General features: G+C 39.3%; 1 protein-coding gene across 4 annotated transcripts in view; it reads right to left on the reverse strand.

Annotated features, from left to right (window-relative positions):
* The window catches only part of jade2 (jade family PHD finger 2), a 312,027-nt gene that overhangs the window by 262,130 nt on the left and 34,290 nt on the right, over positions 1-15,607 (reverse strand). For all 4 annotated transcript variants that reach the window (XM_041800778.1, XM_041800775.1, XM_041800776.1 and 1 more), the window contains one exon: positions 2,547-2,610. In XM_041800778.1, coding sequence (XP_041656712.1) covers positions 2,547-2,610 — 64 coding nt within the window. The remainder of the gene's footprint in view (positions 1-2,546; positions 2,611-15,607) is intronic.

A 15,607-nucleotide genomic window follows, 5' to 3' on the forward strand; every position in this document is an offset into this window, starting at 1 on the left:
GATCCAATCTTGTGTCAAATCTAGCCAAATAGTGAGTGAAATGGTTCAACAAAATATGTCTGTCATTTATAATGTATGTATACAAAATGCCACAAATAATCATGCTCAACTACTAAAAGCCTTGTAATAATTTTTAATCTAAATCTAAATTGTTTTTTTATAATCAGACTAAACTTAGCACAAAAAGTAAGGAAATTTGGTACATTATTTCTTTGTTGTAACAATGTTTCTTGGCAGTAGATCTTAGACCATTTGAAAGCCTGTTTATTTATTTAAAATGGTGACACATCTGTCAGGAACATGCATTTGTGGGATGAGTAGCAGAGCTGAGCATGTGGGATGGGCCCTGCTCATTCTGCCATTGACTCTTGTTTGGTGGACTGGATGATTGAAGTTTGAAGAAACAAGACATATTGGTCAAAATCATACATTTAACAAACAGGAGACTTAGTAGCGTGTGAAAGAACCAAACACAGCCAAAACCGCCTGGCACCTCCTCCTCATGCTGGTCATCAGGCTGGTCACACACTGCTGTGGGGCGGCATCCCATTCTTCAACCAGCATTTGTTGTACATCAGCCAATGTGGTTGTGTTGGTCACTCTGGTACAAACAGCACGCTCAAGCTAATCCCACAACTGTTCAATGGGGTTAAGGTCAGGACTGCTGGCAGGCCACTCCATCCTCTCCTCTCCCAAATTCTTGAGGTAGTCCTTGATAAACCCCGCTCTGTGGAGGCTAGTGTTGTCATCCTGGAGGACAGAGTTCAGCCCTAGACTGTGGAGATATGGGATTGCCTCTGGCTGCAGAATTTCATCTCAATGTCTCTCCATTGAGATTGCCTCCAATGATGACAAGCCTAATATTTCCGGTGAGGAAGATGCTGCCCCACACCATCCCACTGCCTCACCAAAAGATGTTAATCTATTGGTGCAGTAATCAGCATAGCATAATCAGGCTTCCACACTTTAACCCTACAATCCAACTGCCATAGGCAGAATCTGGAAACATCCCTGTTCATAATGTTCCTCCACATGTTCAGGTTCCAGTGCACGTGTTGCAGACACCAGTGCAAACAGGCCCGACGATGAAGGGCAGTCATGGCAGGCCTCCTGGCAGGCCTATGAAATTGTAGATTGGCTGTCTGCGATCTACTCAGATTGTCTGGAGAGATGCCGGTCATACTGTCCTGCAAACTGTGACTGCAAATTTGTAGCAGACAGCTTCTAAGTGATGACAAGGTGAGGAAATGGTCGTCTCGGGGTGTCGTTTTGTTTGGTACACCCAATTCGTGGCCTGTCTCTGACATCCTTCATTATATAGAACTTGGTCTTCAGTTTGGAAATGGTGCTAGGGCTCACTCCAAACAACGTCGTAATTTGTTTTTGCTGAAAACCAGCTTTAAGTTGCCCTTTCACACTGGCCCTTTACAGATTTAGCAAATGTGGCGTGCCAATGCTTGGAGCAGACACCTACTGACCACTGTAGCAGGGCCCATGCTCACAGGTACTGACAATCAGGCACACAATATCAGCACACAAACATTACCATCAATATGTGCTAATAGGTTAAAATAGTTTAGGTTTGAGGTATAGCATTGTAGTCAAAGACTAGATTGTAGATGTAAATTTGTAAATTAAAGTCCTTATTTCATTAAAGATTTCTTTGTTGAAAATAAACAGGAAACTTAGATAAACAGAGATAAGTTCTTGGGGGTTTTAATTAAAGGCAGTAGAGGAAACTTGTCAACATTTTTAATGTGTTTAACATAAACTCCAAAGCCCATTAATCCAGACTTTCAGAGGAACAGTTGTACTGCTGTGAGATGCAGGTTTTATTGAATTTCCAGCCTCCATGTATTTGGTAATTGATGTACTTGACACTAAGTCAGCTCCTGGACTGAACCTTGGACTAACTATCTGACTTTTAGTGGAAGCACCATAAAGGCTCAGGTCAGACATACAATTTGATCATAGAGCCCAAATATTAAAACACATAAAGAGACCTTCTAAAATCTTTATGTGACTCCATTCAACTCAACTTAAGAAATACCACAACTCATAAAATACAATAAAACACTTTTTAGACCTTATCAAAGAGGAATGAGACACACTCAGTCTGGATCTCGTACCATGAAACGTAGATTTCTTTAATAAAAAGGTAAATTATTGTTTCCTTTCAACCACCATTTCCATCTTGACAGTATTAATAACATCTTCCTCCTTCTTTTACAGCTTTATACTTAATTCTCTCTAAAGTTTAATACCTACTTGGACGCCCTATCCAAATCTGTATTGTTGCTGCATTTAAGAAAAGGATCTAAAGCAGCGCAGAGAAGACAGTGAGGCAGAAAGAAAGTCTACATGAGGGGAGAATAAGAGAAATACCCAGTGGGACTCGACTAAAACCTGGCAGCTCGGCGTAAAACAGCAACACAGGAGCTCACTTTTCTGACACTTCCAGGTTTCTCGCTTGCTCACACACAGACACACTCTCAAAAACACACACACAGTCCCATGAATCTTCTTCCTCTCTCTCTCTAACTTACTGTCGGTGGTGTCAGAGTCGTTGCTGCTCGTGGAGTATTTTCTCCTCTTCTTTTCGCTCTCCATCTGTCAAGGCGGGAAGGAGGGGGGAGAGGGTGGCAGGGAGGAAAAGAGAGAGAGAAATGGCGAGTGAGAAGATGTTCACCATGAAAACACAAGTGTTAATGAAATAATGCGCCAATGGCACCAATCTGTCAGAGTCTCCAGCGGGCAGCCGGCCAGAATAAACCCACTTGATCACCGTTACACATTAGTGCTTCAGACATGCTGGGAACTTCACAATGATACAGTTGTTCTGATTCTTCACATACAGTGGGAGTCCTTGTACATAGCCATGGCTGTGTTCTCATCCAGCATTAGTGATGGATTTACTGAGAGTTGTTGTACAAGACCCTTTAAATGCATCTACTTTAGTACAGCAGGTACGTCTTATAATGAAGTGAAGTCTAATTAAAACATGGCAGAACAAAGCAGCAGCTTTTCTCAACCAAAATCTGATGAGGATATCAGAACTGAAAATGGCTTTTGTCACTTTACCTCTCTAATCAATGCAAGCTGAAAAAAATAGTGTGAACTACAATCCAGCTTGATCCCAACAGTACAAGTACACTGAACATTTTAACCCATAAAAAGCCAGTTCACACACCTGCTGCCCTCCCTGCTTTTTCCATACCTGCCTGCCATTTCCAACTCCAGTGTGGCTTGGCAGGTAGCTGTTTAACATGAGTCTGGTTCTGCTCAAGGTTCCTTGCCACTTGTAAGTTATGCTTAGTTCATGGTGATTAATGTTGGGTCTAACTGTATATCAAAAGGTACACTGTAGACCTTCCTTCTTGAGATAACTTTGTAGAGGATACATTTCACATTCTCTGGGAAATCTCCCATACAAAGTGTTTTGAAAGACCATGGATTTAAAAAAAAATCTTTTAAGGTGACTGGCTGAGCATTCTGTCACATTCCTTATGGGCCTATCAAGACAAAATGAGATAGTTGGCATGTGCAGCTCCATTAGTAACCTGAGCTTGAAAGGCTGGCACTGCCGTAGTTTATGAATTGGGGGGGGCATGGAGCAGCTGAATGCAGCTTGTTACCACAAGCACTATGCTGCAGTAATGTCACTTGGATTTTGAAAAAGTTATGGGACTATAAATATAAAAGAAAAAAATAAGGGGAAATTAAAAGAATTTTATGTGTGACACATAATGAACAATAATGACTGACTATTCTTGCACAAACTTGTTCTCCCATATCTCAGATGTGGGAGGTGAAGAAAAGATAACTCTGTGACAAAGTCTTCAAAATATTCGTATTTTTACGAAAGAAAAAAGTCTTTGGGCTTTTTCCTATTGTCTGTCTTTGAGCCATTATTCAAAGTACTTCCTGTCTGCAGTGACACAGAGGGCTGTCTCCCACATGAGCTAATAATAAAGATATGCACAGTTTGACAAAGCATGACAAAGAAACAGCTCGCCATTGGTTGTCACAGCCCATCACAAAGCATTGTAGGAAATCAATATAGTGGGTTAGCTGCTAAGCTAGCAGTAGAGACAATGAAAAATGGATTAAAGAATGGATAAAAAACATTCAACATCAGAGTTACCGATGTGGATTTTAATCTTTAAATACCCCAGAAAGTCACCCAAGTTCCAGGCATGCTAGAAAAGCCTCCGTTAGGGCAACAAAGACGTGGATAGCGTTATTAGAATGGCACAAGGACAAGCTGCAAGAGGAAAAGTAGGAGGCTATGATTAATAATAATAAATGTAATACATGATTGATTAATGTGTAGTGTTTTACTTTGTACCTTTTGCTATTATTTTGGTAACTTCCGGTGCCTGGCTTCCGGAACCCTTTGTGCTGGCTGCTCACTTGATCTGTGTTCTCTCTGAGGCCTCCCCTTCTCCCACGGCGTTGAGGATCGCACCTGCAGCGAATCTACGAATCACCGCTCACTTTTTAAGACCTGCTGCAGCTCTCCTCAGACGCCTGAGTTTTGACTTGCCTCACTTGTGGTAAACCCTCATCGCCAGGCTCACACATATGAGATCGATTCTTGCATTTTTCCAGTGTTTTTGTGATCACCCTTCTAACCTGTGTCCTCTTGCCTTCCAGCACCTCACTCACCGCCCCACTACAGCCCAGCCGAGCACTCTCACTGTTGCCTCTCACTCTCCCTGAACACTTGGAGTCCCCCCCCCCCAGCACTGTTCCTGCACAATAAATATCTTAAAAAACTGCTCAACCGTCTCCTCATCCTGGGTTCAACCTCAAAAAACCATAACATGATTGATAAAAGGCACTACATTTATCAGGTATATTTTCCTTTTTTGTTTAAAAAAATAATCCCAATATACCATTAAGAAAAACATAGCAATGTAACCTATATTGTTTGGCCCCAACATAAAAGAATCCAGAATTCAAGTAATTCTTTTCTTGTATTTTTTTGTAAAGAAATTTTTGTGTCCCTGTCCTTACATAACAATGACTTGTAATTTTAAACAAATCCAACAATGTAAATAAGCCAGCCAGGTAAGTCCTATCTTATTAAAAGCATTTTTCTAATCTGCCTTCAGTTAATGTTTGTGGTTAAAACTTGTGCATGTGACACAACATACAACAGTTACATGTCATTTGACGCAAAACAAGAAAAAATGAGAGGACAAAGTACAAAGAGGTCCACTTTCAAAAAAAAAAAAAAAAAAAAAAAAAACGGGAAGAAAAGAACCACCCCTTCCACTGCACCGGCTACAGGTCTGAAGACACGTGTGTAAATGGTGTTAAGGTGTGTTAAAAGAGTGTGTTAGTGTTAGAAGTGAATCTCTCAGGAAGATGACCTGCTGCTTAAGGATAAATAATCAACTTAATTAATTTAACAGAACCTTTCTTGATTTACTAAATATTCAGAGCACAAACTCAGAGGTTTATTATAAAAGTGTTAATAGGAATGATATTATACAGGGGAAAAACTCAGACCTAGTAGAAAAATGAAATGGACTGTAGACATTTTTAAGCTCTTGCCCTGGTTGCTGGAGGGCTAAAAGAAAAAAATATATGGTGTGCCACTTGGAGGAAAAAAAGAGGGCATGGGTCAAGAGTGTGTGAAAGAGAGAGAAATGAAGCAAAAGAGAGCGGCAGATAGAGTCAAGAAGTCAAAAGGAGGTTTTTAGAGTTCTGCTACATCGAGGCAGGAGAGCTCAGAGAGGAGGAGGTGGGTTACAAGCTTCAGTGAGGGGATGGGAGATTTATGTGGCCATAAAACTGGGCTATTCCCTCTTATATGGGGCTCTTCCTGCACCCCGGCCTCCTCACATGCCCTATGCACACTTAACTACTCTGACATTTATGCTGACAGAAAAACCCAGCGCTTCTTTAGTGCCTCTGAGTATTCACATTCCCAGGTCCTTCCACCTTCCCATTCTCCCTTCACCTTTTCCTCCCCCGTCTTCATCGTCATTTCCTTAAAATAACAGGGACACAGGGAGACTGCGGAGTGAGGTTAAGTACATTATTGACTTCCACAGCCTCTTTCTCACCATCTTTCCACCTCGTCCCATCCATAGCTCTCCCTAGCCTGCCTGCCTGCTTTCGAGGAGAAATGTTGAGCACATCATCGTCTTCCTCCAGCCATGTCTGTCTGATGGCAAGTCTGCACACTCAGCTGCAGCTCAGGGTTTCCCCTCGCCTATTAAACTCTCCAGCGACCCACTTAAACCGCACTCAGGGTTCTAAAGTTTTTTTTGTTTTGCTTTTTTCTAAGGCAGACCAGTCTTTTTTTTCACAGACCACCCAAAGGAAAATGTGATGAAAAAATGTGGCATTAATATAAGGTTACATATGCTGAAATGAGTTACTTTATGAGTTGTTAGAAGCTTACACAACAACAGGGTGTTTCATGGAGGAAATCACATGGATTTAACAAAACACCAAGGACAAATACATGAGCCAATGTTAACACAACCAGTTGACTAAATGAGTATGAAATGGCAGTTTGTGCCACGAATATTTACTCAGGTGTCTCACCATATAAAGTAGATCCCACAGCTACAGCTGTGGAGGATTACTTTTTATTATCAGCTAAACTAAGCAGAAATCAATCCATCAGTGTTGCAACTTTTCTTTGTTGCATTAAATATCCCTACACCTCTTGAAATGTAAAGGTCAAGTTTATAAAATGCATCCATCATAAGAATAAAAGCTCTAAAAATGTTGCTAGAACTAATCATTTAGTCTACAACAGACAGGATTTGATAGATATTTCAGCTATGTTAGTCCTGATACAGCTCTAACAGTAATACTTCTCTCTTTCACAGTCTCATCCATCAATGCAGCTATGTGAAGCCAATTCCCAGCTGCGGTGCTTTCAGAAATATAACTTACACCTGATAAGAGTTGGAGAGCAGGAACCTGTAGGACCTGTAAGAATGCTGCATTATTTTCCATCAGAGTGACTTTTTGGTCAGCTTTTGTCTTCTTTATGTTCCTGCCCCTCTTTCAGCCAAAGACCCAGGACCTATGTGGAACTGTTTGAAACCCTTGTTTTGATTATCACGTTAATCTACTGGTTATTCAGTCAGACTGAAATTACACCCATTAATCAAACATCTCTAGATCACTTGCATGATAAAAAATATAAAAGATAATAACAATTGAGCCCTATCTCTATCAGCATGAGAAATGGGAGAGAGCATCACAGTAGAGGCAGGAAAACAGGAAGTGATTCAGGACAATATAAACAGGACATTTAGTGACACTGTGGAGAATGAAAATAAAGCCAGAGGGAAAGACACTGCAGCTGCAAAAAAATATGATTTCGTTGGCAACGTTTAATTATCGATTTTATCGATTTGTTGTTGCGGCCCTAAAAGACACACTTTGCAGTTGAACCAGAGTAGTGCATCTTTTGACTAATTAAATGTATTGATATTAGTCCAATAAAATGCTGATACCAATAATCGTGTATTTGGCCGATTATCAAATCAGCATTTTATGTATATCAGCTAAATGCCAAATATTGGCCTCGGTAATTGGTCAGGCCAATAATCGGTCAAAATAATTGAAAGCTGACTCTTGACTTCTTGAAGTTATCTCAAAGCTGATACAGAATAAAAGAATGTCTTCATTGCTAAAGTTAAAAGTTGGTCAAATCAGCCAGACACCTGAATATGCCTAATTCAGTATCATTCCTAGCCTTGATAAAATTAAAACAGATGTGTTGCTAAACAAAAAAACTTCACCCCCATTTAGTTCTTATTACATGGATTTATGAGCTCAAGAAACCAATACATGTTTTTTCAATCTTGGTGGGAACTTGAGTATTACTACTGAAAACTGATTGCTGGGGTGCAGATGGCCTAGCACTTAGCTGCACTTTAAGTCACTGGTTCCCAACTGGTCTAGTGAAATTCTGATCCAGATTTCTAAAACTCCAACTTCCGAGGTAAATGCGTTTCATTGCATAAGCTCGGAAAACATGGCCGTCCGCAGTAAGCTGATGTTTGTTTTGATGTTTTTCGAGGATCAAAAATTATTGTTGGGGAAATATATTAGCTACTTGAGGGAGAGAGTGAAAGAGAAACGCCATATGCTGTAAGCAACACTTGAACATACCAGCGAGGGGAATCCTACATGCATGATTGAACTTATATGGGCATCAAAGCAAGCTGTGCAAAGGCCTGTGCTGTAGTAACACAAATGCTAAATTAGACAACACATAAAAGTAAAAGTTGAGGAGAAAGTGACTCTCACGCTGTGCGGCGCCATATTGCTACGTCATTCCAACCGACTCGGGCTGCTTGGATCCTACCCAAATTCGGGTAGGATCCAAGCAGCAACAAATATTTACTTTCGTTATTTAGTAAAAGAGACTACAGTAAATTATCTGGATGCATGTCTACCTATGGCTTGTTTTGCAGGCATCCATTCAGGACCCATTGAAACACTACAACCTACTTTTGGGTCCCAAACCACCAGTTGGGAACTACTGCTTTAAGAAACAAGAATCACCTTCTTACTAAGGCTACTAGGATACTGAAGCAGAGCTTACACCTGAGGCTCCTAGAAGTGCGCCATGGAAGCTGGTCCTTCCAGGTTCAGATCAAACCTGTGGCTCCCTCCCACATCATTCCCCACTCTCTCTCCCACATTTCCTACACCATCCACTCCCCAAATGAAGGCAAAACCCCCTTAATATAACTTAAGTTTACAAAGGAAATCTAGAACATAACCTGCACTTCAATATCTCCTTCACCTTCAAATGCTGTACTCATACAGGATCTGTTTCTAGACAAACTAATTAACCAAGTTAACTGCTCCAGCTTTAGCCCGATTGTATTAACTTTAAAGGCACTGAATTCAGGTAAAGGACAGCAGATGAGTACCACACAGTCAGGGAAAATTTACATCTATCAACACTATTAATGCATGAACAGCACACTGTCATGTCATCCATAGTAAACCTTGCACCTTTGCAGGGTTTCTATGTTTGTAAGATATCTATGAACATTGTCATTTTGTCCCATCCATCTTATTTCAGTGGTTGAGTTTCTTCTTTATTGGCAAACGTAGTTACAGTTAGGTTCATCATTCACAGCCTTAGCTTCTTCAACTTGAAAACAACCAAATCTGCATTTTATGCACTGCAGACGTACTTTTAAGCCAGTCACTTCACAAGAAGTTTCAAAATCAAATGACAGTTGATGCTTCTGCTGGGAATAAAAACTTGACTTCTTCAGAAAAAAGAAGAAAATTTTCACACTGACATACAAATTAATTTTTGACAAGCTGTCAACATTTGGTTGTAATTTTTTTTTTCTTTTTTTTTTTTGAAAACGATAACCAGGCAATGCTTGATTAAATCAGGAAATCCAGAAATTTTTTCCAAGTTATATCAGTACAGCCATCGGGGATTTACCATAAAGTTGGTTTTCCTTCTATACAGAAGCAGAGAAAAAATAATTACAATTTTGGTTCAACATCTGCCCCAGTTTTATGCATTTGCTGTTTTTGGTTAAGGCTGTTATGACAAAAGCATGAGCCCAAAACTTGATTATATGCCCTTTCAGAGAGGAACATTACACTGCCACATTTCTGGCTGTATTGACCAGAACTGGAAACCATCACCAGCCACTCAAACAAATGTAAGCAGCTGAATGTTGTTTAGTCTACCAGCCACTTTCACAACAGAAAACAATGACCATGATGACTTATTTTAGAGTGAAATAGTGAAGTGATTACAAGTCACTGTGTTTTTAGTTGCTGAACAAACTGAAATGATTTATGCTTAGACTGAAAACAGGCGATGCTATTTTTTCTACAAAGGCTATTCTGCATTGGCTCCCTCTTATTGTATTCTAGTTTAAAATCCCTCTACTCTCCAACAAGACTGTTAACAGTCATTTACCATCCTGTTTACCCCTTTAGGACACTATTCTCCCTGAGTACAGACCAGCTCTGTGGTACCTAAAGTCCCAAAAGTAGTAGGGGAGAAAGAGGAGTATCAGAGACGTTCTCTACTTTGGAATGATTCACCAGTCAGGGTCAGGAAGGCAGACACTCTCTCTTTTTTTCAAGAAGAATAGTCCTAAAACTTGCCTTTATAGTAAACCTATAAAGCCTGGACCAGCCTTTAGTCATACAGCTATAGCCTAGACTGCTGGGGATGTGACATACTGAGCTCCCGTCTCTATATATAGCATATGCAGTATGCATTTAAATGCACAGTATGTAAATTCCACTACCAGGGGGCTCTCTATCAAAACAGTAACTTCAGTTAAAACAATAACAAAAAATATAACATGTCCAGACCAACGATGCTCAGCTCAGCCCCTCTCGCCTGTTTACTTCTTGTTTATAATTGCACGGCTCATGCCCAAAACTCCCTTCAGTGGAAACACATTCAAAGCACAAATGTACTTAGTCGACATTTAAGAAATATTGCTTTTATATTGCAAAAAAACTGTTTTGGAAACTCAGCTAATGACTGCATGTAAAAGAGCCCCCGAGCAGTTTAGGGTTCAGTACCTTGCTCAAGGGAACCTCGGCAGTGACAGAGAAGTGGACTGGCCCTTCTACAGCAACCAGATCAATTTCCATACTGTCTATACTGGGTCTTGGATTGGTGGCCATGTGGTTCCCAGCTCAAGTGCCTGAGTAAAGACTAAACCACTGACACCTGCAGCACTTTCATTTCATAGGTTCCTATAGATGTTTTTATTAGACAAACTAGTATCAGTATTGGATTGAAGTTTGTTACTGGCATTGTAATTTAGAGATGACTTTTATACTGATGGGTGCAATGTATTGGAAAATTGATTTACTTTGTAATCTATTTTGACTTATTGCTTGCGTAGGAATTTCTAAAGCAGAGTCTCTGCCATATGTAACTATCATTGGGGTTACACCAGTGGTTTTAAGCAGACAGAATGATCAATTTAACCTTTTGTTCTGATGGCTTTCCAGCACTTATAAATGTGACTGTAAGTGGAGAACTACTGCCCCCCTTAAGTAAAAGGACTGGCAATAATTGGAAATGTCACTGTATGTCTTTAAAGCTTCCTTTAACTATTGCCTTTAGGAGTTCTGACATCTCTGACTGCAAAAAGGAAACTCAACATTCATTTTTATCCTTCACTCTGCCTTCCTTGCTTTTCACTCTACCTGATTTACTTCTTTTCCTTCCACTCTCTTTTCTCTTTAGTTTCCATGTCCACTTTACGTCTTTCTGTCTCTCTTTCTCTCATGCAGTGCAGACATCTCTGTATCAATCAGTCCAGTGAACCAGAGCTCACAGCTCAGATTGAGATATTTCTTGTTTTCTCTGGAGACATTGAGTGGGTGGGGGGAGTAAGAAAAGGGAGAAATAGAAAGGGCCCTACAACTTCATCTCTATCAGGCCAGTGAACTGGACTCCCTGGCTGCATGGGCTTACTGCCTGAGCACTAAAGTGAGGAAGAATCCAGAGACCTAGAGAAAGAGAGAGAGAGAGAGAGAGAGGAGAGTTTGTGGTAGTCTGACTGCTTTCTAGCCAAACAGTTTGAACAGATGCTACAGAAATTGAATGATCTGATATTGTCACGAAAGCTGAAATTCAAACATTTTCTTAACAGATTTCTATAGCTCTTCTGTTATCTGTGTAACACAGGCAACTACAGGTGATCAATACTTTCATATATTCTAATATCACAGGCTTACAAAAGGTAGTCTGTTATTTCACGATCAACAGCATTGAAATGTATCACAGCTCCCCGTCTTGCTGGAAAATCTTCTCCCAAGCTGTAGTTCTCTTGCAGATTGGATTAGATTGTCCTCCAGGATATTTTGCAGCATTCAGTTTACGCTCTACCTTCACAAGCCTTCCAGGGCTGAGAAGCGTCCCCACAGCATGATGCTGCCACTACTGAGACGTTCAATCCCTTAGAAATGTTTTTGTGTCCACACCCTGAATTGCATTTTTCAGTAACATTTTCTCTAAATTGTTTGGAGTGTTCTTTTGTCTTCATGATTTAATGGTAGCCAGGAATCCTGATTAACTAGTGACTGGACCTTCCAGACACAGGTGTCTTTATACTACAGTCAATTGAGACACATTCACTGAACTTATGTGATCCCCGTTTCACTAATGGTGAAACTACTAGCACCAGTTGGCTGGACCTCTGTTGAATTAGGTCAGCCACTTTAAAGGGGGTGAATATTTATGCGATCACTTATTTTACATTACATATTTGCGTTTAATTGACATAACTTTGTAGAAATCTGTTTTCCATTTTGAAATTATTTTGACAAAGATTGATTTATAAAATCAGCAAAAGGGTAAAACATCCATGGGGTTAAATACTTTTAATTGGCTCTGTACTTGTTCTTTGTGCAATTTAGACAGACTAGACTAAAAACAAGAACAACATCGGTACCTGGAACTTCCATTTTTTTGCCATTGTATCACAACAAATTTCAAAATTATTTGAATTTTACAAAAATTATAACAATCATAATGGCCACCTGTAAGCAAAATGTATCAACATAGACAGCATCCAGCTCCTCAGAGTAAAGCATGACAAAGACAATGGGGTGGGTGGTGGGTATGTGTGGGTTTGTTGGGTATTTTTGTATTTAAGGCTATTACAACCTAATCCAGCAAAAATAATTAATGGGCTAAATCCTGCCATGAAACAAGACTAAGTCAGGGCTGCTTCAAATGAAGTGTGGACAAGTGACAGACAGGAGTTAGGAAGAAAACACTCTGAGTTTCCCTAAGTCCTTAGTTGATTGGTGTTTTATTGACTGTATTCTTCTTTAACATGATTTATCTATTGATAAAGGCTTAGATTTTCTAATTTCACAATATTAGAGGGGTCAATATAGCAAAGACGGAGCAGGTAGGCTGGGTGAGTCTAACCCAGGGCTGCTCTATTCTGGCTTGATTGATATTAAGTAGGGATGCACGATATTGGATTTTTGCCGATTTCCCATATGCCGATACTTTAAAACTTATTTTGGCCGATACTGATATTCAATCACATTTTTTCCACTGTCAAAAAAACCAATTCCATCCTGCACTACAAATATTTTCTTTGAATACTGGTAGTCTATTTTTTTTTTTTTTTTTTAGAAAATGACCAAAAATTTGATTTTTATCTGAAATGAAGGATGTACTTTTTTTTTTTTTTTTTTCAAATACAGCCATCAATGAAAAAATTACAGTAATTTCTTTGGGTTACATGTGTATTACATGCTACATGTATTTTTAACAGTACAACCAAAGTCATCTGCATCTTTGAGGGTAATAAAACAGCAAAATAACCTGCTGACACTGAGCTCCACAGTGCAAAAAAGAAATAGCTTACGCATTTAGATTGATTCTCCTTATTACTCTGCCAGTTTGCAGGATAGCTCACTGAGATACTCCTGACAAAGTGCTTTAAATAACAACAACAACAACAAAAAGACAGATTCTTAAATGCAAAAAAATCTAGCTTTAGTTCAGAGCTTAAACATGATTTTTAATTTTTGATACTTAAGATGAACAAAAAAAATAAAAACTGCAACTGAAGTAGTTCTCCTGATTCTGCTTTAAACAGCACAAACTAACTAAGCAATTAAGTTTGATAGGCATTTCATAGCAAACAGCTTTGTAACAACCCAGTTACACCCACATCTCCAATACTGGAGACAGGACACTAGTTGAGTGTGTGCCATGCATGGGAGACTTGGCACACAGAAGTCCGTCATTGCCTTTGCCATGTTTAGTGCACTGTCACATAGGATGACATGCACATTCTTTTTCTCTATTCCCATATCCGAAACATGTTATCAGAAGTGTCTGCAATTGTGGCTGCTGAGTGAGCATTCCTGTGAGTGTAGGACAGGCTTTTTAAGAGTGAAATCCTCATATCTACTGAGGCAGTGAGGCTCAACATGCTAACAGAATGAACACTTAATGTCCTTATATCCGTAGTGAGGCTTATATGTTTAGCTTTAATGAGGAGCTTCTCTACATGGCTGGAAGCAAAGTTTTACAGTTCAGGTAAGGCTATAAGCGCCTACTAGGTATAACATAGCGGGGCTTTAAATGCATCATTAGCTCGCGGAAGCCTGTATATTCTACCACACTGAAAGGCTGATTATCAACAGCGATAAATTCAATGATTTTCCTGTTCAGCTCCTTACCTTTGGGTGATCGCTGCTATATTTTTAGCTTCTTTATCATTCTTTATCTTAACAAAGTCCTTGTAGTCATCAGGGTGATGGTTTTTTAGATGCAAAATTAAACCCAAGGTGTTAAAGGTGTGTTGTTGTGCTCCCCCTTGCATCACATGTATTTTACAAGCAATGCAAACAGCTACTTTGCTGTCTTGTTCCAACACCTCAAACTTCTTCCACACAGCCGGCATGTTAAGTTTGTTGTTGGTGCACGTCCGGCATCATCATGTGCACTTAATTATGATGTCACATTATCAGATGTACATATCGGCGTCAATTTCATTATTGGCCAATACGATAGTTAAGTTTTTAAGCTATTATTGGCAAATACTGACACACTGCTGATAATATTTTGCATTCCTAATATTAAGATCATGATTAATAAACACAACAACTCAATGATTTCACACCATGCATCACAGGCATTCATAAAAATTAAACACTCATGAAATCAAGAAATATTTCAAAAATAAAGACGAGAAAAATGTTAAATACATCAAATCATACATTATAATGACAAAAAAATAAATACAGATTAATGCTTTTTTATGGATTAGATTGTGGCCAAAATATGACAACAAATGTTGAAACATTTACCACGCCACGAAACCCCAAAAAACTGGTGCTTCTCCGCATGGCTCACATTAAAACTAAAATCCATTATGTTGTTATGATCATGACATGTTAAAATACATTTTATTGAACAAAACATCCACATTATTATTCTTATTATGATTAATAATGATAATATAATAATAGTAATAATAATAATAGTAGCACAAAGAAAGCATCCACTGGGCACAAAGCAGTTTTCACTGCATCATCACTGTTTTTTTACCATATTTTGATCCCACACATTTGTGACACACTGGAAACAGCTTTGCAACCAACTTTTTGGTCCAAGCACACTTCAGCTGAGAGCCACTGCATTACCACTAGAACCGCCACTGCAGTCTGATGGACGGTTTGGGATTTTTGGATGCCAATAAATTTGTTAAAATAAAAATTTACATGCTTGTCGTGCCATGAGTTTTCCTAAATATATGTTCTGCATGTTTCCTGAAGCTTATAAAGTGGTCTAATGAAGCACTAAAGATTTCTGAGCATTTATTCCTCCAACTGCGGCAGCCGTCACACAGACGGCTGTGGAATGAGACATAATGATACATTTTGCAGAAGTGAATTTCCCACCGCTACTGTGTTTCGTTTTTTGGCTTCAATATAATGTTCCATCCAATTACGTCATTCTTCCCTATACATATGTGTAAATATTCATTGTTTATGCACAGGAAGGAAGAGATAAAGGACAATAAACAGGCAAACACAGAGATACAGACAAAAAAATGGACAGACACACACACACACACAC

The sequence above is a fragment of the Cheilinus undulatus genome, linkage group 12 (assembly GCF_018320785.1).
Source record: "Cheilinus undulatus linkage group 12, ASM1832078v1, whole genome shotgun sequence".
NCBI classification, from domain to species: domain Eukaryota; kingdom Metazoa; phylum Chordata; class Actinopteri; order Labriformes; family Labridae; genus Cheilinus; species Cheilinus undulatus.